At 52.5% G+C, this 25,912-nt stretch overlaps 1 protein-coding gene across 2 annotated transcripts in view; it reads right to left on the bottom strand.

Annotated features, from left to right (window-relative positions):
* The window catches only part of PXDC1 (PX domain containing 1), a 28,232-nt gene extending 2,925 nt beyond the window's left edge, over positions 1-25,307 (bottom strand). Inside the window, exons 1-4 of one of the 2 annotated variants that reach the window (XM_010361794.2) lie at positions 24,621-25,307; positions 11,334-11,425; positions 10,365-10,482; positions 1,538-1,649 (exon numbers count right to left, since the gene is read on the bottom strand). In XM_010361794.2, coding sequence (XP_010360096.1) covers positions 1,538-1,649; positions 10,365-10,482; positions 11,334-11,425; positions 24,621-24,876 — 578 coding nt within the window. In that variant the 5' untranslated portion in view covers positions 24,877-25,307. The remainder of the gene's footprint in view (positions 1-1,537; positions 1,650-10,364; positions 10,483-11,333; positions 11,426-24,620) is intronic. The other variant, XM_010361795.2, reaches the window with a different exon arrangement.
* Positions 25,308-25,912: the final 605 nt, after the last annotated feature.

The following is a 25,912-nucleotide window of genomic DNA, read 5'->3' as shown; positions in this document are numbered from 1 at the left end:
GTTTCTCCTCAGCTCCAGCCTGCTGACAGTTGAACCTGCCTCCTAAATCTGGCCTCATTCCGGGGTGCCGAGGGCCTCTTGGAGATAGAAAGGGGCCCCCTTGGAAACACTGCAGACTCAGAGCCTGCACAACTGGTGATGAGAAAGGGTCTCCATCTGTCTTCTCCCCCAAGACAGTGCCTGGCCAGTAACTACCCCTGCCAAGCTAAAGGGCCTCTTTCTTTCATCCATGATTACACTCCAGCCTTGTACCTCCATGGTGCCAGCCTGTTGGCATGGGGGACCCACAGGGAATGAGTGAATGAGCTATGTACAGTGGGGTCAGGGCAAGGGACACAAAGGGGCAAAGCAGGTCAGGAAAGCTGCGGCCTTGGCCCCACCGGGACAGCCTCTGCCACCAGCAGTTCATGACCCCTCCACTGGGAAGGATTCTTGCACCGTCTACCTGAGAGACACACTGGTAAAGGTGGGAGTCTGTCAGCAGGAGCCAGTCCCACAAGCCTGACAGGGACACCCCCCCACCCCCCGCCACGCTCAGTCATGGAGCAGGGATTCAACAGAGGAGGCCCAGGCCACCGGCTGGAGCCCAGGTTGATGTTAGGGTCACAGCCCTGTAGCCCACAGGCCCGGATGTGGGTCTCGGCACATGTGGCCCGCCTAGTTCTATTTTCAATCTGCTGCTGTGGAGGGCTAGCAAATGGGTGGGGCAAGACCTGGGCCATCCCCAGGCTATGTCATTCCTGGGCCCACAGGGAGACTCTGCAGCCAGAGCTGCCTCTGTGGGGCTCTCAAGTGGGATGTTTTACACTCATCATCTGTGGTCTTCAACACAGCCCGTGGTGAGACAGCAGAATGGTCCCGCGAAGGTAAGAGAAGTCAGGAAAGTTTAAATAACTTTCTGAGCTCATAAGCCAAGAAGTAGCCTGGATTTGGCTATGTCAGGAAACAGAGGCCAAGCTGTCTGGGGACCCTGGTGTCCCTGTAATTCACCATGAAGATGCCTGGAGAAGAGCGAAGGCTAAGGTGCTGCGCCTCACAGTGCCCCCGATGTCGGGCTCTCTGCAGCATGTGCTACAGTCAAACCACAGACAGAAAGAGCGGAGAAGACAGTGGTAGCTTTGGCTGTCCAGCCTCAGTAATCAGACACATCCTACACCTTCAGCACAGGGCCAGGCGGCCATGAGGCAAACATGTCCCCATCCCAGGGAATCAGGACCATTGAGTATGAGGCATGTGGCCCTCCTGGCCCTGGAGACAGCATCACACCCTTTAGGGGCCCACACAAACCAGGCCCCTAGCCCTGCAATGTCTCCTAAATGCCCCTTAGAGCCAGCAACTCCATCCTCCACAGATTTACTAATCAAGATCTCACCAGACTCTACGAAAGGTAAACTTTTAAAATCAGTGTCCAAATGCAGGCAAGACATTTGGGTGGCTCTGGGTACCCACTTCCTTCCATAAGAACAGTGAGCCCCCATCCCACCAGACAAACGGCTCAGGATAGTCTATGAAACAATATTCCAATCAGCGTACTTACAAATGCTCTGCTGGGTCCATGCCCAGGTGCTGGTCTCTTCCATTTGGTATACTGTGGTCAATAACTATTGTTTCAGTATTTGCTAAACAAAATCCATTGGACCTCATGATTTCTGAAAATCAAAGCAACAAAGTGAGTCCTCAGGAGGGTTCGGTGCTTGAGGTTTTGGAGTTTGGGGTTTACCCCCATTTCCCTACTTTCTCCTCCACCTGTCGCCCGTGCCTCACTTCCACACTGTGAGAGAACGCTGTGCACCCAAGACCCATTCAGAGCTCTGCCCCACAAAGTCAGGGAAGAGGTCAACCCCCACAGAAGCCAGGCCTGCTGCGTGTCTCTCCCCATACAAAGATGCTCTGGCTGCCCGAGCACTCTCTCCATATGCCCTTCGCTGTGGGCTTAAAGCTAGAGTACAAAGAAGGAGTACGGGGCTCAAATCTGTGAGTCTGCACGTGAGAGCAGACACATGGCACAGTGACGCGTGGCTCTGCCCAGGGTACCTCGCCTTGCTGAGCTCTCACTGTGGCTGAGACAGGAGTAACAGTATTGATGGCCTGGGTTGTTGTTCTGATTGCGTGAAATCAGTCTGCATTTTATTTTATTTTTATTTCAATAGTTTTGGGGGTACAGGTGGGTCTTGGTTACATGGATAAGTTCTTTAGTGGTGATGTCTGAGATGTGGTGGATCCATCTTTTATCCCTCACCCCACGTCCCCAAACTCCATGATATCATTCCCATGCCTTGGCATCCTCATAGCTTAACTCCCACTTCTAAGTGAGAATATACAGTATTGGTTGCCCATTCCTGAGTTACTTCTCCGTGTGCATTTTAAATCAAAGGGTGACTTTCACTGTTTTGCTGCATATAAATGTAATGATTTATGTAAATGATTTTTTTTCCAAGTAAGCACAGATTTGGGTAATTTAGAAAAGCCAACGAAGAAAAATGACTTCCTACATCTACACTGGCTGCATGGCGTGAGATAGAGAGGGTGGAAGTCTGCGCTCATCCTCGGCTGGAGGGGCTGGAATGGAGGGTGAGGAGCCAGAACAATGAGCTTCATGGCCTTGGGACTCAGTTTCCTCCAATGGAAAATTTCAAAGTTGTATTAATCTCGGAGGATTCTTCTCACTCTGAAATCCCATGAACTCCTGGATCGCATCATGCCATCTGGTCCATCTAGGCATAAAAAGCAAGAGTGGTGGACTCTCTGCTGCAGCATTCATTTGTATTTTCTGAGGGACCGCGTTTCCGTCCCCTCGCTCGGCAGATGAGACCTGGTAGCCACAGCCAGTTCTTGGCACTAAAGTCCCCCAGCTGCCCGTGAGACTGCTCATCTCCGAACCTCAGTTCTAAGACAAGGACCACCTTCATGTGTTCTTTTCAATCAGAACCTCTCTGTACCCCATCATAAAAGCCATGCCTAAAATATACTCCAAATTCCTGGTGCCTTCTCAAATCCAAAGGATTATCTTATTCCCATTGGGGGCACAGCTCCAAACAGCCCTCCCTCTCCCCTGGCACGCCACACCCAACAGGAACATCGCTCACTCCCCATCGGATGCCTTAGTTGCTTGGGGGACTGTTTTCCTTTATTTTTTCTTACAACTTACCACAATTTAGACTGGTTTATTCCTGCATATGGATTTGCTTTTTTTGTGTGACTGAAATAGTCACTTTCTGTTTAATCTTTCTAGGTATTTGGTTCTCAGTTCTTTGAACTGTTTTCCAAAGGAAGAGAATTAGGGAAATGACACAAAAATGAGGAAAGAAAAACACATTTCCTCCTCACCCCCCAGGATCAAAATGTCCACTCATCCGTCAGATTCATCAAGTCATTGCTAAAATCCTGCCTGCCTTTCTGGAGAAGGGGCCACCGGTGTTTCATGGGGACATCAGTCCTCAGCTCTTCCCTGCCCTCCTCCCTGTGCCACTGGTAGGGCTGCAGGAGCTCTAGGAAGCAAAGAGGAATCAGTGCTCAAACTCTGGGATCAGCCACACTTCCAGGTGCCAAAGGGGCAAAAGAAGATGCTTACCAAAGCCTCACTGAACAGGCAGACTGTCAAAACCGCCACATCCTAACAAGATAAACTAAGAGTCCCTCGCCTCTCTATCTAAAATGGGTGGCAGCACAGAACCACTCCCTTTATTGTTTTTACTAACTCTGACCCAAATCTGTCTTTCATGGGAAGCACATAAAACCTCAGAGCAACCTCCATACAGCCAGCTGACAGCCCCTCCCCTTTCTCCCACCCCTTTTGCAAAGGGAATTTGGTTGGGTGGTGGCCTACGAGTTAAAACAAATGTCACTGCTGCAAATCACTTCTGAATAAGATTCTGAAGAGGTATTTTGCACGCCTAATCTTTCCTAAATGTGAAATTTGGAGCTCTATAAAATGGGAGTCTTTACCAGTCTCCCGAAAAATAAATTTTTAAGAAGTCATTCCTTAATTGCCTGTGACAAGGAGCCTCGTGCACATACATGCAGTTTAATTATTTGCAAGGCTGGCTGGGCCCTGGAGAACGCTAAGGTATGTCTGGTGTCTCCTGCATGGACCTTGCTGTCTCAGGCCCGGCCCAGGGAGGAACTTCGCTTAGACTCTTGCATTTCACTGAAGACGGTCCCTGAGAAGCTCCGGCTTCCTCCTGGATCCCGCCTCTGCTCTCAGCCCCAGAACCTCGAAAAACCTTGGGGTAAGCCAGGCTACACAGCCGGCAGGTGCGCAGCAACCTTTGGAACATTTATTCCCAACTCGGGTTCAGAAAGGGATGGTTTATTGAAAAGCAAATTGTCTTAAAACCTAGGGAAATGTACACAGTTTTTATATGCCTGCGCTAGTTGAAAAAGGAACACAGATTCTGTAACAGTTTACATTTTTATTTATTTGGTCACTTTAACAAAACAGTCCTAAGAAAAGCTGTACAAATGAGAACAGGTCCACAGTTTAAAAAAAGAAGAAAAAGCGTTTAGCTCTAGCAAGCCTCTAATTGTAGGGACCACTGGTTTAAGGAGATCATCTTGCTAAGCCTGTAGTCTGTGCCCGTTTCAACCACGGACAGCAGATATTTAAATGGGAGTTGACCTCCTGGGTCAGTTTTCACGAGAGGATGGTGTAGACCATGAATTTGTTCCTTCAAGCAAAAGGCTTCATTGAGATTCATTGCTACGGGACCAGGGAGCCTGACTTGTAACAAAGTCCACTGGTAACTGGCCATGTGCCTTCAACCAGAGCACTAGCAAGTATGGCGTGTCTGCAGTGTGGAATGCTGGCCCCTCAGGAGGCATGAGCAGGTAGGAAAGCAAGCAGACGGTGCAGCTGGGGAGGGCTCTGCTACTTACGCCTGGAGAGCAGGTGACTTCTTGCTCAGTTTCTTTATCTGTACAATGGAAATAAAGGTATCCGCTCCAAAGGCCATTATGCAGACTAACTGAGATGATGTATGTAAAGAATCTAGCAAATGCTGAGGGCTTGGTAGAGTCCTGAGTGGTCTATCATGATCATTCAGTCCCCTTTTATTAACTGGCTAACTGGGCTACCCCTATATAGTAAAAATAAGGTTGACGTTATACAGAAGCCAGATTAATGAGAAACAGTGTTCTATTTCCAGGCCCCCTAAACCTAAATAATCAGATTTTGTGGCTGAAACTGATGAGTCCAAGTAGCCGTATCAAGGCTGAGGTCCGCATTTCCTCACAGCTATTATGATCATCGTTAGTAATGTCCTCACATCCATTATGATATAAATAAAAAAGAACGGAAGAAAGTGTAATTCCAGAAAAATTGTAGCATCTGAGCCGCACTTCAAACATACAATGTGAATGTCTTAGAAGTCAGCTTCGTATCTACAGCAAGAATCTTTGACCAATGTAGCCATTTTAATCACATACATGAGTGATTCCATGAAATAGTTCACTTTCAAGCAACTTTTTTACACTCGTATTTTTCCAAATGAAAACAGCCCTGCTCTTCCATGGAAACTGACATTGGCACAATACTGTTAACTAAACGAAAGACCTCCTTCACTCGAATGTCAACAGTTTTTCCACCAATGTTCCTCTTTTCCGTGCGGGCCCCAATCCAGGATCCCTTGTTGCAATGTGCTGCTCTGTCTTGATCTTCTACGACCACTGATGGTTCCTCCATCTTTCCTTGTCTCTCATGACCATAACACTTTAAGAGAGGACTGAGCTATTTTAGCAAATGTCCCTCGATCTGGGTTTGTTGGCAGTTTCAGAGTGATTTGATTGAGGTGATGCATTTTTGGCAGGAATCTTGAGACCTGGAGTTGCATACGGGGGTGGGGGTGATGCCGACGGGTCCTGCTGCTGGGGAGGCTGCTGTGAGTGCCTGGTGAGGAGGCTTCTACCAGCTGTTTCCACAGTGAAGTTACCACCTTTCCCTTTGTAGTTAATAATTGAGGGAGGATGCCTCAAGGCTATGCAAATCCTGTTTCTCCTCAAAGTTTCACTCATGAATCTTTGCATCTGTCAGTCAATGGATCTTCTTTGCACCAATTACCAGTGTATCTATTTGCCTGATGGCAATTTTTCTGTTTTTTAGATGCAGCTATGTTTTCATAGCCCCACAAACCTGTCGCAACCCCTCACTTCAATAACTCTATTCCTTTTCTCAGCAGACACACAGTCTCAGCCGTGAAAACATCCACACTATAGCCTTCCTCCCTTTCACCTCTCTCCCACTGTATTTCCAATGCACTCCAGCCATGGAACAAAACCCAAAGCAGTGCCCCTTTATTAACTGGCTAACTGGGCTACCCCTACATAGTAAAACTAAGGTTGAGATTGGCCAGAAGCCAGATTAATGAAAAATAAAATTGTGATTCATTTCCAGGCCTCTTAAACCTGAATGGTCAGATTTTTGTGGCTGAGATTGACGAGCCCACGTTGCCAGATCAAAGCTGAGGTCTGCATTTCCTTTTATGTTGCAGAGCTGCAGCCACGGGGCAGAACGCTCTAGATTCCTGCTTTCTTACATTTGATAAGCATTGGGACAAAGAATGATTAAGGCTGCACTGGTTGGAAGTATTGTCAAGGGCTGCAGTCCCTCCTGACTGTCCTCACCGTGGCCCCAGGACGTGGAAACCGTCACCACGACTGCTAGCACCAGGCGCCATCTAGTGGAGCTCCTAACAACTAAACTGTCCTAGAAAATCCAAGGCACTTGGCGCCTGCAGGTCCCCATCCTCAGCCTACATCTAGAGAGCAGAGACGGTCAGTGCCTGTCCCCCGTGGCACCGCCTCCCTACACGTAGGTCAGTGGCATAAGAAATGGAGGAGGAAGGTGGATGTGGGCTGGTGGCTGGGAATGAATGAAATTAACCAGGACAGGAGTGGACAGGCAGGTTTGCACGAAGGACCCTGCAGGGCCACAGTTCATGCAACAGCTGGCCAGTCCACCCGCAGGAGGCTGAGGCTCTGGAGTGGAGGCGACACAATCAGAAGGCTAGCATGGGCTCTGAATGCCCAGAATGACCAAGAACTTGGGCTTGATTGTGAGAGTGAGCTTTTAAGACAGTTAATGGGCCAGGTGCAGTGGCGCACGTTTGTAATCCCAGCACTTTGGGAGGCCGAGGCGGGCAGATCACAAGGTCGGGAGATCAAGACCATCCTGGCTAACACGGTGAAACCCCGTCTCTACTAAAAATACAAAAAAATTAGCCGGGCGTGGTGGCAGCGCCTGTAGTCCCAGCTACTCGGGAGGCTGAGGCAGGAGAATGGCGCGAACCCGGAGGCAGAGCTTGCAGTGAGCCTACTCCAGCCTGGGCAACAGAACAAGACTCTGTCTCAAAAATAAAAAAAAAAAAAGACAAGACAAAAAGACAGTTAATGAGCCTTAGAGGTCAGAGCTTTGGGATGACTGGTTCAGTCTGCGGGTTCATGTACTGGAGAAAGGGGGAGGCATGAGAGAAAGCCATGTGGACAGTCTCAGGTGATGCCAGGGCTCTCTGGACCCCGCACCTCAGCCTGGGGACCCACAGATCCAGAAACATGCCAACTATGGGACCAAGACTGAGAACATGAGGTGCCTATGTGCGAGCCATTTTCTCAAAGGGATGTGGGGGCTATTTATTGTCAATAGTAATTTCATTAAAAAGCATTCCTGAAGGGAGGTATCTGCCACGGTGTGGGTGGACGTATCGCCTCACCACTGGCAGGTTAAGCAGCTCTAGATTAAGAAGCTCCCTCAGACACAGTGAGGGGCTGGCTAGACCGGGAACAGAGATCGGAGGGTCTGGAGGGTTCAGAGAGAGAGAGCATCAGACTCGGTGACCGGCAGAGCAAAGGAAGAGGAGAGAACAACCAGAGCACTTGCGACCCTCGGGTCTGCGAGGCTGCGAGAGGCCGAACCGCCTGCCGCTCCTGCAGCAACACCTCCGGGCCCCCAGAGGCCGAACCGCCTGCCGCTCCTGCAGCAACACCTCCGGGCCCCCAGAGGCCGAACCGCCTGCCGCCTCCTGCAGCAACACCTCCGGGCCCCCAGACTTTGCACTGAGACTGTTAGCCACAGGCTGGTGCAGACTCCATGGTTAGGCAGCCCCAGATGTTAGAACGTATTCTGTGCTGAGCCAAAGTCATCCACAGTTACTTCTACCTACAGGCCCAGTGCCAGCCCTCACGTGACCCCTTCCTGTGGCGGCCTGCCAACATCTGAGGGTGGCATCCCCTGCCTCCTAGCTGCCCTTCCACATTTCCTCCCATTCTTTTGACCCTGGTCCACCAGACACTCTTCTCTGGATGCAATAATTCGTCTTGCTGCAGCCCAGGGACAGTCTTGACTTGCATAAAGAGGCCAGGACCCCTGCCTTCCTAGACCTGGACACTGCACCCCCATCACACAAGGAAGACCACAAACAGCAGTGGCTGAAACCTGTCCTCAGCCCTTGCAAAAAGGCAAACAAAACATAATTTCAACTGCAACATGAGACTCTACGTTTCTCCCTGTTACATTTCGTCTCACTATGCTCGTCCCTTAGGGTACACGTGGGCCATGTGTTCATCCACATCACTAATAGAAACAGGAGGCCAGGGCGGGCTGCAGCACGTGCCAGGCACTGTGCCTCAGGAGCTTCTGCATCAGAGGTGGCTCCAGGGAGCTCCAATCTGTCCCTCTCACTTGGGGGCCAGCACCTCCCACAAGGCAAGGCACTAGGAGGACTCTGTTGCTCCTTGATCTCATTTGTGGCAGCATGAACCAGCCTGTAGGCATTATATTAACTGAAATAAGCTAGGCACAGAAAGACAAATGTCACAAGATCTCACCCATATGTGGAATCTAGAGAAGGGGAGATCATAGAAGCAGGAAGTAGAACAGTGGTTACCAGAGGAGGGAGGGGCTCACTGGTCAGTGAGCACAAAGTGACTGTGGGAGGAATAAGCTCTGCTGTGCTACTACTGTACAGTAGGGTGACTAGGGTTAACAGTGCTGCTTTGTGTATTTCAAAATAGCTAGAAGAGAGGATTTTGCATGTTCTCACCACAAAGAAAAGATGAATGTTTGAGATAATGGAAATGCTAAATACTCTTGACTTGATTTTTACACAATATACACATGTATCGAAACATCACACTTTACCCTATAAATATGTACAATAATTATGTGTCAGTAAAAACAAACAAAAAAGTAAAAAACAAAACAAAGCAGCAGCCACAGATAGGGTCAGGCATGCCACCACCCTGCACACACACAATCCTATTAATATCTACAAACCCATCTTCCACTCCAGGTTCCAGAACCTGCCCACCCCACCCAGTTCTCCCAAACACACAATTCAGAATCCCACCTGTGCTGTGGTCAGTAATCAGCAAGGTCACATTCACAGCCAACAGCATCAATCACCCATCCCCACTGTCCTCTGGTGTCCCCAATTCCTTCTGAGTCAGCTCTGGGCTCAGACTCCCTCTCATCCACTCTTCTCCCTTGACATCCTTCTGAGTCCTCCATCCCTCCTTCTCCCCTGCTTCCTCCACCATTCAGAAACGGAATGATAGACAAAGGCCCCCTGCTCTCCTTCCTGCAGACCACAGTGTCATGGAGGTGCTCTCCTTTGGCTGAGCCATGTCTCCTCTCATGAGTCCCCCCTTCCCTCCCTGTCCACCAGGCAGACCACGGCAAGACCACACGCAACTGTCACCTCTTACGTCACAAGGTGACTGCCACTTGCTTGGGAAAATCCAGTCCTAGAGACTCCCAGGACAGAGCTCTTATCCCTACAAAAATTTTCCTCAGCAGCCTTTGCCAAAATAGTGCTGCAAAAAACAAATCTAGTGTTCTCATGACACCTGCAACCCAGATCTTAGTAAGTCACCAAACTTGGACTGGCCAAGAGGTCCCAGATTCCCCTTCCTTCCTTCCTGCGCCAGGAGCCACAATCCCACACCCACACTAAGGAGACCTAAAGCCTGTGCATCCCTTTGGTTACGGCTGCCCCTAAAAGCAAGAACCAAATTCAATGCCACGTGACACGGGCTGTCTCGCTTCAGCAGGCTGAACGCTGGATTCCAGTATCCAGTAGTTTGCTTCAAACTCTATCATCAATGTGTTTGTTCATCGTTATACCATTTCTGAAGTGAGTTCCAATTTACATGCCACACAAACCCGAGGACGCAGCAGGAGTAGAAACCAAAGGAGGAAACACCCTGCTTAGGGGGAATCAGGCAACAGCCTCTCTCCCTGTGCATTCCCATTTCTCCCCGATTGTCTTTCTGGAAAAGCGTGGCCCAGTCGCAGAGACAGCCAACTGAGGGTTTCTCTGAAGCCTCAGCCTCAACAGCAGCCCCTCCCCGCACACCTCCCTCGCGGCTCTTACCTGATATTTTGACTGGACTTTGAAAGCTGGGTTGGATTTTATGTACATTATCATTTTTTAACACCTGATCCAGAGGAGATCTTTCGAAGAAGGTGAGCACAACTTCTGATCTAGAATACTGGGGGGAAATACAGGGATTACTAAACACGAACAACCTCCATAGGCTGGCCCTGTCTGTCTACCAAGAGAGAGGCCCTGCTTGTCCGCAGAGGTGGCCCGTGTGATGCAAACGCCCGGGCAATGTCCAGATGCTCCCATGGCTGGCCGCAGGGGCGGGGCTGCCATCACTGCACAGCCCTCATGTGCTCATGACCCAGGCAGCTGGAAGGCAAGGCCTCAGCCACCTCGGCAGTGGAGGGAATCACGGCTCCGATGTGCCAGTTTCACTCATGCCTCCCTCCGTCTATAGTCAACTGTAGGCTGTGTCCATTCTCCCCATTTGCCAGAAAGAAACGGAAGCTGCCAGGAGCTGAAGAGGTCTGCCTGGCGCTCAAGTCCAGGTTTTTAACCACCACTCACGACAAAGCCCACAGGCTTACGTGGAAAGGGAACTGATGGTCAAATCCGCGCCATGTGCCTCACTGTGCTGACACCAACATTCCGCTTGGTTTCCACATGTCTGTTCTAAAATCCCCTGAGCAAGACAGGGGATTCCGAGCAGAGGCAGAAAGCAAAGCCCCCTGCAGCCAGAGAGGCCCCACGCCCACCTACTCATGCCTCCTTGCACCCCTCATTTTCACTCTTTCCCCAGGGAGGAAATACCGGAGCCACTGGAGCCCACAAAAGCCTTCTTTCTCCTGATTACACCTGCACACCTCCACCCGCATCCCTATCGCCTGGTACTTCCAGGGAGAGAACAAAACAGCTAAGTGAGATGGAGCAAGCAAGTCAACTCTCTGGAGGGATGGACGCCTTTCCCATTTGGGAGGCGCCGCCTCCCTGCCCAGCCCGGGTCCTGGCCGCACTCACTTTACAGGGCATGCTTATGATCGTCTTCAGCAGCTTCTCCACCTCATTAAGCCTGGTCTCTATGTCATGGGCTTCCTTTATGGCAACCAGTCCTAGAATTGAGACAGAAATGCTCAAAGTCAGAAAAGCACACCAGGAAATATCTTCCCAATTCAATACACAACAGGTGCGCACGAACCGCCAGGGTCGTCCTCTGTAATGAGACGTTGGGAACATTCATTCAGCCTTATGCACCTATAGCCCCATCCTGGAAGTCCTGCTCTAAGCCTCATCCAATGTTTCACCTACCCAGTGATCCATTAAGTCTATGCTGGAGTCAGTACTGTCAATCTGAAAAGGGGATGGAAGGTGTAAGATCCCTCCAAGTGGGGCAGCCTGGCAAACTCCATAATCACCCCAGTCACACCCAGAGCTCAGCCCAGGGCGAATCAGGCCCCACTGCATGGTGGCTACAGCCAGGGGTGCTGGCCCAGAACCGGCCCACCCCCAATGACACAGGGAAGGACTCACTCTGCTGGCCCCAGCTGCTCAGATCGCAGACCCCTGGAAACGGAGCCCCTGTTTAGACCAGTTATTTACATGCCATGTTCACAAGGAAAAAAGTCAGATCTCTGCCTGGAGAAAACCAAAGTGGACATGACTCATGCCACTTTCCAGGAATCTGAGCCTCTGTGCTTCTCATGGTCACCACATGCCCGAGTGTCCGTTAAGCAGTACAATATTTTATTTTTAAAAAACATAGCTCGAGGCATGAAGACGCGGGTGCTTTTCTATCTCCCCATGAGAAGCGCAGAGCAGAAGTCTTCCCATCACAGGTTCTATCCCTCAGCTTTGCAGGATGGGGAAGTAGGTGCCCAAGGACACTGGCATCTCCCCCACACTTGTGTGACTGAGGCTGATGCAAATGTGCCTGTGAGCGGTGATTAAACCACAAAGGCTTAAGTCCCAGAACTATTAATGGCAAAAACCGTGATTACTGCAATTACTTTTGCACCAACCTAGTATTACTGGTCATGGAGACTAGGTTTTTCAGAAGTTCTGGTCTGATTTTGTTTTACGGGGAAAAGCCTGTTCAGTTTTCAAGCAATTCGTTGAATAGGTCTATAAAAGAGATAAAAATAATTTCTTAAACTTCCTAACTGAAATTAAGAGGTCCCAGAGCATAGAGTCCATGGAAACTCCCACCAGGGCTCCCCAGACATAGGTCAAAGGCACTTCTGAAAGAGTGGGCACCGCAGGGGCATCCCCGTAACTGGGGTCAGTGGGGGTCAGTGGAGACCAGGAACCTTCTCCCCACTTCCTCAAGCATGTGCCAGGTGCCTCTTTGCCTGGCTCACCTGGAATCCCTGCTTGGCCGTGGGGCTGTCTGATCCTGCTCCCTCCACTGACCTCAGCCACACTGGCCCAGGCGGCCAGTTGTGCAGGGCACGAGGGTCCAAGAGGGGCAGGTCCGTGGCCTGTGACTCAGCCACTGGAAACCCTGGGGCCTCTGTCCATGTGGCCTGTGCCTATGCCCAAAGGAAGGGACTGGACGACCCTCTGCTGTCTTCCCTAGCCTCACCCCAGCTCCCCACACGCCCGGGCAAGCAGAGTGGAGAAGAAAAAGAGAAAACAACAAAAGCACCAGACTCTCTGGATGCCTCCACCCTAAGCCCTGAATTCCTTGCACAGAATTTCAAATATTTATATACCGCAATTTACGTAAATTTCAAATATTTATATACTACAAGAAGTATATATGCACCACTCTTTCAACCAAAATGCTTTGATCCCCTGCTTGCTAAGGGAAGTGTACCAAGGAAAAGACAGCCAGTTCAAAATTCTTAAAAAGTTGTTTTTAAAGAGAAGACAATTATATAACTCATTCCCACAAAGTGCTTCTTTATTCTAAGACAAGTAAAACTACTGTTATATTTCAACTTTTATTACAGCTACAATACTAGTTTTCGGTTGATCAAATGAAGGACACAGTAGTTGTATTCAGTTTACAAGATTGGTTTCTTGCATAGTCAATGTATCCAGCATATGTATACCCATTTCATAGGACAGCAAGCATGATCCAACAATTTACAGGTATTACAGAGGTTTCTAATGCTTGTATCTGTGCTTTGCTGACATATCTTTGGCTACATCTTTGATTTAATTCATGTGCAGCTCTTGGTTGGGTTGATAACCTCCAAGGGTAACATTAGGGAGATAAATATATTTTGCGGTACACTGATCTCCTTTTAGTATGGCCAAACTTAGCAAATAAGACACATGATGCCTAATTCAATATGAATTTCAGATAAACAATGGATAATGCAATAGCAGGGACAGACTTACACTAAAAACATATTTGCTGTTTATTTGATACTCAAACTTAACTTTGGGTCCAGTATTTTATCTGCCTATGCTATCTTCTTTATGACCCATCTTCCAGACTGAATTACAGAAAGGCAAGTGTACCTGGTCAGGCCTCTGGAAACTATGTTCAGTTGGGCATGCAGACCCCTCATGACCTGATCCTAGCCCACCTACCTCAGCAGCTCTGTGCCCTGTGAAACACACCCTCAAGCCAATCCCGAGAAACCAGCCCTCGCTGCCCAACAGCCTCTGGGTGAGCTGTCCGCCAGCCTCCTCCACCTCCAGGCTCACGATGGGGCAAAGCCCACTTAGGCAAAAGCCACCTGCTCTGTGACGATGGGACTGGGTCCTGCCTGTGGGCTCAGAAGGTCCATCCCACCCTCTACAGCCTCTTGCTCCTCTGCAATGACTGTGCCTTCACCTGGGGGTCTCCCCAGAGACTAGTGGGAGCCATAGGGCAGGAGGTACCTCAGGCTCATCTCCCTGTGACCAGCAACCACCACAGTGCCTGGCCCACGCAAGGGATGCAATGTTCGTTGGCTGTGCTGGCAGAATACACTTGCACCAGACGAGACAGAAGTGGACGGGTGTTCGTCAGTCTTCTGTGTGTGCTCCAGCTGCCCTGGGACAGCCCCCAGTCTCAGTCTTCAGCCTGACCTCAGGCAGAACCCACCAACAGCAGGCTCCTCGGTCACCAGCCTCGAAGGAGAGTCTCGAGGGCCAAGTGGCACTAAAACTGCTGAGCCACGCTGGTTTGATTTTATGTGTGGAAATGTGCAGAACCACATTGCTTCCCTTCACCTGTTTTTATGTTTCTGAATGGAAGTCAAGTTGTGTTCCTTGGGTATGTAAACATGCTTAACAACCAAACAAAAGGAGCCTGATAACATTTAGATGGGGAAAGTGAAGAGCTGGAATCCCTCCCTACAAGCACAGAAATGACGGCTGCTTATTTTTTAAGCTCTAGGCTTTTAGTTAGGGGCACATCCATTATTTAATTCCCCATCCAGCTCCTGGTGGCAACCAAGCTGGCAATGTGGATCACCTTTCTCAGGACACTGTGGTCCTTTCTCCATGGAGACAGTTCACCTGAATGACAACAAGCACTGGTCCTTTCCCCAGGAGGGGCCACAGCTGATTCAAGAAGTGATGAATTCTGCTGCACTTACTGAAACCCACCTGATTGACAGCAGCACAGCTGCGCTGCCGCTGCTCCAGCTGCTGCCACCAGAGCTCCAGAGCACAGCAACAAGAATGCAGAGCGGGGCGCCTTGAGCAGCAAAGGCCTCCCCGCCCCCAGTCAAGACGTGGCACCAGCAAGAGACCACAGACAGCCTGGCCTTCTTAAAACGCCACGGCTCCCATTTCCCAACTCCCCTTCCATTGTTTTTAAAATGTTTTAAATACACCAAACGGATGAGTGTATTTAATGTGGAAGGAAAATACTTTAAAAAAAAAAAAAACTGTACAACTGTCCAGTGCAAAAATGAAAGAAATCTTCATCTTGCAATTCCTGATTGTTTCATACTCACTAAGCTTTCTCGGTTTCACAGCTGGAAACCTCAAACTCCTGCTGCCAGCATGCCAAATTACAAACACTCAAATGTATAAAGAAAAAGCTCTGAGCAGAATCCACGTTGAAAGACACTGCCTTATTCTCCAGGGACAGATGAGACGAACTATGCGTTTAAGAAGTACTGCTTCCCCCAAAGCAAACTATTGTGTGCATCTGCGCTTCTTTCCATCCTACCTGTTGTACTCTTCCTTTGTTACTCAAGTGCTTTGGCTTCCAATGGCTAGTGGAACTTTTCCAAATGTTGTCACCTGTTTACCATAAGCAACGATTTGAAAACTGGTTTTCAAAACTGCACTTAATACAATAACTTAAGATCATCTAAAACTTTTGGTTTTTATATTCCAAATATTGTTGATGGCATGACAATTCTGTGGGGTTCCTGTCCGACTTAGCTGTACTGTCTGAGATCGCACGGATGAATACTGCAGGCAGGTTAAGAGGGTTGCCTATTCTTCAAGTGAGCCTTAAAAAGAAGCAGAGCCTCTTGATTCTGCTCTTTCAGGACTGGCCAGCAGGGGGCACGCGCACTCTGTGGAAAAACCAGGATGGCCTTCACTGCAATGCACGCTTAAGGAAGTTAGCCTCAGAGCTCACAGCCCGGGAAACTATTCTAATCTCTAACAAAGAATCACGAATACAACCTCAACTTCTAAAATTTCATCCTACACAATTTGTGACATCAAGCTCACAGCCCGGGAAACTATTCTAATTTCTAACAAAGAATCACGAATACAACCTCAACTTTTAAAATTTCATCCTACACAATTTGCGACATCAACCTCACAGCCCAGGAAACTATTCTAATTTCTAACAAAGAATCACGAATACAACCTCAACTTTTAAAATTTCATCCTACACAATTTGTGACATCAGAATTTCATCTAGATGTAGCCAAACAAGAATTTGAAACCAAAAAATTGGTAACACAGTAAGTGGGCCACCTGGACACACATGTGGGGGCTAAGTATCAGCAGGTGGCTGCCAGCGTCACTTTTCTTCCTAAAGGAGTCTGGCCTCGAAAGTTGAAAACACAGCGTTGTATCTGTCAATTTGGGGATTAGCTGCTTTGTGCAAACACAAACACCTGATTTGTTCTTGGATTCAGAACGGAACGCGCTGCAGTCAGCACAGAGATCTGACAGTGAGAGCCAACATTAACAAACGCGGCTTCCGAATCGCAGAAACCTGGGTCCAGAGTCCCACTTTTTTGGGAAGTGGAGGCTTCGGGCTCAACACTTGTGGTAACTGGCCCAGCTTCCTCCAGGGAGGACCTTGGCCATCTGACTCTGGCGGGAGAGCTTCCTGCTGCTGCAATTCTGAAACTAAAGGCAGGATGCTGCTTGGGTGCGCGGGGAGGTCGAGCACTAAAGAGTGTCCACTACCCAAAGAACAAGCCTCTCTGAGCACTCAGAGGACACGTTCCCACACGCACACAAGAGACAGCCCTGGGGAAATGCTCTGCAAAGGGAACTTTCAAACTGAGTCAAACCATAAATTACATTTATATTGTTTCCTTTCCATTTAACAAATGTGCCCATCAGCACACTACACAGATGCAGAGGTGAAGGGGGGAACGCAGCCTCATCTTGCATGCTGCACAGGAAACACATATTCTTTAAAGGTTGAGTGGAATACACATTTTGGAAACTAAATATCTAAAATGTTTTAGGAAAACCTTTAAAACTTCCTAAGTACCTGTTTTCTAAATAGGCAGTCAATACTGAAGAAGCAGCGAGCTAAGAGCTGATGAGCTGGTTATTCGAGGCATAACTAAGCATCCCAAGGAAGTTCCAACTGCCTGGGAACCTGAGGCTGCTCTTCACTATCGAAGACTCACGCGCTTCCACCTGCGCAGTGTCACACAGTGTAACTGTACAAGGAGAACGAGCTTGCAGCTGTGTGGACACAAGGACAGAAGGCCTCCCCGCGCACCTCCACCCTGCGATGCACCAAGGGCGCCCAGCAGCTGGTCCACAGTCACCTCTCCTCTACATCTTTGCAGGAGTGAAAAGCTGAGCTGAGAACGCAGGAGGACGAGATGGAAGTGGCTGAGGAAAAATAGAACACCCTGAGGACCGAAGCTGGGGGCTGAGGGAAGCCTCCCTCCCTCTCTCTGCAGCAGCAGCTGCCTCCTGTACCTTCGAGGTGACTCCTAGAGTGAATGGGAAAAAAGTGTTCGACTTAACCTTACTGAGCTCTGCTCTGCTCTTCCCATAATCCTGCCTTCTCTAGGCCTTTTCATTATTCTCCCCACCAAAAGCCACATCCCCTTCCTAAATTTTAGACTCAACATTCTCCAACAGCCATCCACCTAGCCAGTCCATACTGCAGCATCACAGGTACCCAGTGGGGACAGCCCACTCAGGCAGGAAGGAAGCACTTTGTTCGCTCTTCCCAAAGCACCCACGGCTCCTCTTCCACCAGGCTGGGGATACCATGGCTAACAAGACGGGATCCCGGCCTCCCAGCACGTCATGCTAGCCAGGAGAGCCAACAGGAGGCAAACACAGACCACAAAGTGTCCCCTACCTGGCAAATCCGGGTGCTAGGAGGATGCACAGCAGGGGCAGGAGGCGACCTGAAGGGTGAGCAGATATAAGGGTGACAGGGGTTGTGGAAAGAGGGAGTGAGATGGGGAAGGTGAAGGGCAGAGGTGGGGAGAGCTGAGACCAGAAAAGGACAAGCAGGGTCTCACGAATCCTGTGAAAGGGTTTGCTCACGAGGGGCAAGGAGGCAACGGCTTCCCACAGAGGTTCTGGCCACAAGAACTCTGTGTACTTGGCAATTCTTACTTTTATTTATTTATTTATTTAATTTTACTTTTTTGAAATAAAGTCTCACTCTTGTTGCCCAGGCTGGAGTGCAGCGGTGCGATCTCAGCTCACTGCAACCTCTGCTTCCAGGGTTCAAGCGATTCTCCTGCCTCAGCCTCCTGAGTAGCTAGGACTACAGGCATGCACGCTACCATGCCTGGCTAATTTTTCTATCTTTAGTAGAAACAGGGTATCACCATGTTGGCCAGGCTGGTCTCAAATTCCTGACCTCAAGTGATCTACCCGCCTCGGCCTCCCAAAGTGCTGGGATTACAGGCATGAGCCACCACGGCCAGCAATTCTTTCTTAGGATCAAGCCTGGATCTCAGGATCTTTCTTAGGCAATCTAAGCTTGGCCCACACCCAGCACCAATTCTAGTTTCTGGACCAGCAAGGCCACAGGCCCAGTCTGTAGGGATCCCACTGAAGTTCGGTGGTGACCTCCGCTTTGTGGGCTCTCTCTTTAGCCAGGGCAGGGGTATTCTCCCAGAGGGGATGGGGGGCCACACCCAGAAGAGGGTGGGCACATGAGCGGGCCGCTACTCTCAGGAGCCAGCCTCCAGCACTCTCCCGCAGACCACTGTCATCAAGGGGACACGGCAAGTGCGGGGGCAAAGAGCAGAGGGTCCCAAAGCCAGCAGCCCGTATGTGTCCGGCTTGGTGCTGGGCACTCTACGGATACTACTGCTTTCAGTACTCACAACCAGCCTGCGTGCAGATATTATTACTGCTATAGCATCAACAGTGCACTCGAGGCTTGAGGAAGTGAGCCACTTGCCTGGAGTGACATGCAGGTGGCAAAGCCAGCATCCAATCCCCTAACCCCACCTGTCTGGGTCTAAAGCCAGTGCTTTCAGCCTGAGCCTGACCTCTTCTATTAAGGCCTGGCCATGTTCCCAGGTGGGGGGATCCCTGAGCCTGACCCTTCTCACTGTAATTGAGCAGTGTCCCAGGTGGCTGACCCCTCCTACAATGACCCAGCTGTGTCTCAGGTGGGTGATCCAGCAATCTGGCAGGGCCTTGATCTTCTATGATGAGACTGAGAGCTGCCACCTGTCAAAGTCTGAACTGCAAGCTCTTCCCTCCCCTTCTGCATCCCCTATCCACCATGTGTTTTCTGCTGAGTCTACGTTGCACTTCAGCAAAGTTTCCTAAAAATGGGAAGAAACCCTTGCAGGTGTAAGTTGGTAAAAGAGCTATGTGGTCTGTCTCATGTCCCCACTCCCTGTGGGACGGGGCAAGAGGGGGCACGGCTAAAGGTGTCTGTCTGCAGAAGAATGTCACCACACGTGGTGTACGCTCAGCTCCTCTCGCCACCAAGCAGGGAGCTCAGATCAAGGTGCTCCTGAGCTGAGTCCCTGGCCTGTCCTGTGAGAAGGCTGCAGCTTTTCAGTGCCAACCGCCCCGTGAAAGCCAGTAGCCCTGGAAGCAGGTCTGTCTGTGGAACTGTCCAGTCTCCAGCTGGGAAGTGATCTCAGGTGTCGCCTGGGGCCCAGGGGCTCAGTCTGAGATCTGTCGGGGGCAGCAAACCAAACACAGCCTAGTGGCCATTTACGGAAAAGAGGATCCCAGGTACAGCGGGATGGGGGAAGCAGAGTGGGCGGCGGGGTTTGGGCTTGGGAAAGAAAAGTAAAGCAGTAGGAAGAAAGAGGAAGAGGAGGCCACGTGAAGGTGGGTGGCCCCACGGGAGTCCTGGCAGGGCACCCCCAGTACAGGGTGACTCGGTCAGGTCAAGAGAGTGAAAAATAGGTCTGTGAGTCAGAAAAGAAGATCCAAGTCCCCTGAGAAGTGAAACTGCCCCTCTGGGTGGGGCAGAATGGCGCAGGTGAATTCTGCATGGGGTGGAGCTGTGGTTGAAGGCAAAGGGCAGGCCCACCCAGCACCCCACTTGCAAGGGTCCACTGGGTGGGGCAGAGATGGTGCCTCTGTGACCCTGCTCTGCTGCCCGGGACGGGTGTGGCCCATGATCATTTTTTAGCCACTGTTACTAAGAAAGTAAACTCTGTGGCTTTGCAATTGGCCATCGGGTGGGATTCTCCCTTATCTTTCAGGGATTCTCCCCTCACTGTCACAGACACAGGGCTTCTCCCCTCACTGTCGACCTAAGAACAGCATGAGCAGGTTCAGTCCATGGGATCAAAGCACGCATCTTCCTAGAGCTGTCAGGGTTGTGGGAGTCTGGTGGTCACATCTGTGTCCAGCCCTTTTCTGGTAATGTCCCAGATGCCAGTCCCCTGGTACTCGGATCTCAAGTCTAAGAAGACAGTCTCCTAACATGAAGGTAAGATGAACGTCTTTGGTGATGAAGGTGAGCACAGGCAGGTACATTAGCACCACATGGGCTCGTGGGCTCGTGATCATGGCCTTACTAAAAGAAAATGCTAAAATGCCGCCTCCCACGCTTCCCTCCTGAGCCACCTCCTCCCCCATGCCAGTTCCTCCTGCTGACTCCTCCATGGCAGCAAATGGCAATCTTGCCAGTCCAGCACCTCAGACTGAACACTCTGGGGTCATCCGCATACTCCTCCTCGCCCCATGTCTGGCCTTGCAGTGCCCCTGTGACTCCCCCTTAATACAAATCAGCATTTGCTCACTTCTCCCACCTGTTCCGCTGCACCACGCCCCAGCACCTGCCTCCCTGCCTCCCCACTCTTTCTCAGGACAGCAGCCTGAGTTTGAGTGAGGCCAAATCACGTCTCTGCTCAGAGCCCTCTCTGAATAAGAGCCCAAATGTGACCACGACCTGCCTCTCTCCCTTCCTGACCAACACTCTCCACACCAGCCGCTATACCTCCTCACACCCCAAACCTACCAGACACACGCCGGCCTCAGGGCCTTTGCACCTGCTCTTCCACTGCCTAGAATCGACTTCTCCAGGCACCCAATGGCTTGATCCCCACTTTCCTTCAGTTCTCTATTCAAAGGTCACTTGTCCTTGATCACCCTGTCTAAATGCAAACCCCCTGCCCTGCAAGTCGGAGCCCCTTTCTTTGCTTACTTATTTTTTCTTTTGAACATGTATCACTCTCTAATATATTTTGTTACTTGTTTATCTTGTTTACTATTGGATTTCTCCCAACCAGAATGTAAGAATCATGAGGACAGGGATGTTCTCGGTCTCGTGTTCACTGTTGTGCCACTATCACCTATACATGTGGTAGGCACTATGCAGATATTTGATGGAATAAATGTAAAACCAAAATGTTGACTGTACAGCCACTAAGCATCAAAGATCACCTGACTACTCAGGAACACAATCTGCTGCTGCAGTGGCGACCTGGTTGACTCAGACATCACAAAGCCTGAAACTATAGAAACAATGATCAAAAAAGTCCAGGAGCCTCAAACTGCCAACAAGGAAATTCAACATGCTTATGTTTTAAAGCATAAACCTTCCTAGGTGTGAGAGAGGTAAATAAAGGGTAACCCTGAACCATGTTAGGTATCGCACAGAGGGGTTTAAATGAAAGACGGGCCCACCAGAAAACACAAGAACGGAACACCTTGGTGACCCAGCGACAATATCCCCAGGAAACAGCTAGCTCCCTCCCCTAGGGCCGGGGGACAAGAAAGGGAGAGGGGGCATATCCAATCCAGATGGAGAAGAAGGTCGGGTGGGAGAGCGGGAGTGCGAGGAAAGGGGCTGGAGGACGGAAGCTGGGCAAGTACTGAGGTCAGCCTGGTCCGACCTCACCCAAACAGAAGGCCAGGAGAGTGCGCTAGTGAGCACTTTGCCTCCACCCCAGGCAGGGTTGACATATCCCTGCAGATGTGGCACTGTGACACATACAAGGCCCAGGGATGGCCTCCAAGCAGCACTCCACAGTGTGTGTGCAGAGAGAGAAAAAGCACATTCACCCCCACTGCAATAGTCAAGGGAAGGAGAAAAGGGCTCAGCATCCCTTTAATTGCTAGCAGATTCAAAGCTGCAAGCGGGGCCAAGGCTCCCACACCCTCCAAGGGAGTGCAGTCAGACACTTCCAAGAGTCACCAGCCCACTGCCAACAGAAGCTCAGAAATCCAGATTTCCTCACAAATCTCTTAAATGGAACTAGAGAATGCAAATCTGACTCACCCCAGAAACAGTTCAATGCATGTAAACTGGGGAATCTGATAGGGAATTATGCAGAGAAAAGCTGGCACTGCAGCGCAGCAGAGCACACACACCTGGCTGCCTTTTGTGTTGATAGTTCGTATATCCAGACAATCTTTTTATGCAAATAATAAATCTGCACGGAAATAAGGTGCAATCCGCTTTTACATTACTGGGATATATTTTACTTGGTAAACAGTTTCCCTGGACTTAAAAGGATCAAAGAAAGGGAAAGGACTTCCCTGGCGCTGCACAACAAAACCTGGGTGTGCCAGGCAGGGACCGGCTAACTGTCCCTCAGAAAACCAAGGACTAGAATGGAGACAGGGCTTATGGTCCCGGCTCTGGTCCCAGGCTCCCCTCTTCACCCTCTCCAGGGGGTGCCAGACTGTCCCCAGCAGAGGCAGCAGCTCCAACAGTTCCATGGTGTGCTGTTAGAATGTCCTTTACACCCAGCCGCTGGGCCTCACACTCACCACCCACCAGCCCTGCCACCATCACTCTGACCCCTATTTCTGATTTGTGTTCCCCTTGAGGTACTTGGAGGTAGCTATCGTATCCCTTCTGAGTCTTTTCTCCACGGTAATCTCTCGCGTCTTTAACCTTTCTTCACTCTTTGGAGACACTCTCGCGTGTCCACACACCTTGTGACCGCATAACGGACCCAGCACAACTCAGGTGAGAGCAAAAGAGGCGGAGTCAGGGTGCGTGCAGGGCAAGTGGAGTTCCTCACACGCCCCGCCCTCCTGCTGCAGGTGAGCTGTTTCCACCTGCGTGGATGCGAAACCACACCCTCTTTCCACCGGCTGGCCCAACCCCTGCCAGAAGGGCTGATGCGATGGTAACGAAGACAACTGCATTTATGGAGAACCTGCTCTTGTTAGACCCTCTACCATGCCTTTCAGTCCTCACCAACGTCAGAGGCCACAGGTACAAAGTTACAGGTGGGGAGCCCCCACGGGGAGCCCGCTGCAACCAGCCTGCCTGGGGTCACGGAGCTCAGACGCCTGACCACAGTGAGGCTCAAGGACTCCAGTGTGTTCAAGCCTCGTTCCAAGAAAGGTCATTGAATAAACAGCTGTTCCTTCACGATGCTTTCCTGATTTGGGCATTCATTTGTTAAATTTAAAATATCATAACAAACAGCAAATCCAAAGAAAACTGCTTCGACGCTTGAAATAACACCCAACTGTCTGGAGAACAGCTATAAATGCGAGGCTCTGGGGAGCAGAGGGAAGCCTGAAAGGCGGGCCTTCTCGCTCAGGGCCCCAACTGGCTGGCTGTGGGAGCCCTTCCAAAGGATGTGTCATGAGAACCGAGCTAATTATCCACGAAATTCACACACTGGGGTTGGGGCCATCGCCAGGGAAAAGCAGAGGGTATCTCAAGACTGCAGCCAGACAGCAGGCTGGGGAGACTTGGACGGGCCACCCTCTGCTTCAGTAAGTTGGCCCCAGGCTTTCAGGAGGTCTCCGCTTAGAGAAGGATTGAAGGACGGCTGCTGGGCCACTGTCCCAATGCTCTGAGCTACAGGTGGTCACACATGTCCGGCGGGGGGGCGGGGGGGCTGCTCGGAAGTCCTCCAGTCTTCCCGCCCCTTCTACTCTCCTGGCCCTCCCAGGCGGCCCCTCTCCCCGGCCTGCTCCCTCCACCCCGCATTCTTCCCGTCTCAACTCCAGCCCCTCTCTCTTGCGTCCTCCCCGCTTCCACCCCCTCAGCTTGGCCTCCCAAAGAAAGCTCGGGCAGAGCCGTAGGAAAAGGGAAGCCACCGCGGTTTCTGAAAACAAGAATTCCCGCGAGCCAGGACGGTCACAAGGCCGGGCAGGAGGAGGCGCAGCTGATCAAACTCGAATGGGGACCAGCCCTGGCGGGGTGCGGGGGGGGCCCTGGCTGTCCGCGGCAGCCGTGGGCGGGGCGGCCCCTCCGAGGAGGGACGGAAGGGCTGCGTGGCACCTCGCGCTCCAAGACCAGGGGCGCGCCCTCCGCGGGGAGAACTCAGGGGCGGCTGCCACACCCGACGCGACCCCCGGCTGGGACCCCGCAGTTAACTGCTCCCAGACGCTTTCCCAGGGCGCCCGCCCGCCGGCCCCCGGGAGGTACCGGGCAGGGGCTAGGGCCGGGCTGACCCTGTGAGCCGCTCAGCCCCTGGCGCCCCCGCCCTCCTCCGAAGTGACTCGTCCTCGGGGACAGTGCGGCGTCCGCCCTGCCGGCCTCGGCCCCTTTCCCGCCCCATTTGGCTCCTCCGCCGGGGGCGCCCCCAGGCTGGGCAGGCCGGCTCCCCGTCCCCCTAACCCGGCCGCCCGGGCACCCCTCGTCTGCGGGCGCGGGGTCCAAGTGTGCCCTGTCCAGGGTGGGCAGGAAGGAGAAGTCGCAATCTCGGTCGAAGTCTCTCCCCGCCTCCTTCGTGCACTTCAAGGTAGCCTCGGCCCCGCGCCCCTCCCGCGTCCCCGGCCCCGCACCTTGCCGCAGCGGCCCCCGCGCCAGCTCGGACCGGTCCTCGGGGAAGGCGTCGCGTAGGCGCTGCCACAGGCGACCCAGGTCCGCGAGGCTGCGATGCAGGTAGAGCACGCTGCGGTCCGACCACTCCGTGCGGATCTCGAAGAACTCCTCCTCGTCGCCGCGCCGGCTGACGATGAGCCTGCGGATGCCGTTCACCCAGCAGCCACGCACGAACATGTTCACGAGCGACGTGCCCTCAAACACCGCCGAGGCCATGTCGCACGCATGCCCCCTCCAAGGGCGCCCCGGCCCCGCCGCCCGCCCCCCCGCAGGAGGCGCGCCCAGGCCGGGGTCGTCCCGGGTACGTCCGTGGCCGGGGTCGTCCGGGGCGCGTCCGGGGCCGGGGTCGTCCGGGGTCGGCCCGGCACTCCAGGAGGCTGCGTGCGGCCCGCGTTCGGGGCGGCGCGGCGGCGAGTGGCTCGGGCCGGCGGGGCGCGGCTTTATAAGGCGCTTCCCATCGCGGGCGGCGCGGTAGTCGACGTCGAGGCCAGGCCGCGTCCGCCTCCCTCCCGCCTCCCGCGGAACGGGCGCCGCGGCCGCCCTGGCAAGGAAGAGGTCTGGCTGGCCGCGCCCCCGCCGCCTCCGCAGAGACCGCGCTGCTGCGGCCACGGGAACCCCCGGAGCCGAGAGCCGGGCCGAGCCCCGAGCGCCCGCCCCCGCCTCGCGCCCCCCGCGCCTCCTCCCTCGCGGCCCCGGAGCCGCGGGTCGGTGACTGGACCAGCCGGGAAGGGAGGCGGGGCGGGCCCTGCCTGCCAGGCGCTCGGCGCAGACTTTTTTCTCTTTCCGTTTCGCGATCCTCGGGACCTCCCAGGGCTGGGAGCTGCGCGCCCCACCCGGCCCGCGAGGGGATGGCAACTACCGGGGTCCGGAGGCGGGGCTGCGAGTGTCGGGGCGGGGGGCGCGGGCCGGGCTGAGCGCCGCCCCGACCAGGGCCCAGGCCAGGCCGGCCCGCCCCGGGTCCCTCCGTGCCCCGCGTCCCCTCCGTGCCCCGCGTCCCCTCCGTGCCCCGCGTCCCCTCCATGCCCGCGTCCCCTCCGTGCCCCGGGTCCCCTCCGTGCCCGCGTCCCCTCCGTGCCCCGCGTCCCCTCCGTGCCCGCGTCCCCTCCGTGCCCCGCGTCCCCTCCGTGCCCGCGTCCCCTCCGTGCCCCGGGTCCCCTCCGTGCCCGCGTCCCCTCCGTGCCCCGCGTCCCCTCCGTACACCGCGTCCCCTCCGTGCCCCGCGTCCCCTCCGTGCACCGCGTCCTTGCCCTCG

The sequence above is a fragment of the Rhinopithecus roxellana genome, chromosome 4 (genome assembly GCF_007565055.1).
Source record: "Rhinopithecus roxellana isolate Shanxi Qingling chromosome 4, ASM756505v1, whole genome shotgun sequence".
In the NCBI taxonomy this organism is placed as follows: domain Eukaryota; kingdom Metazoa; phylum Chordata; class Mammalia; order Primates; family Cercopithecidae; genus Rhinopithecus; species Rhinopithecus roxellana.
Note: the sequence above shows the minus strand (reverse complement) of the source record. Positions and strands in the feature narration are given on the sequence as shown.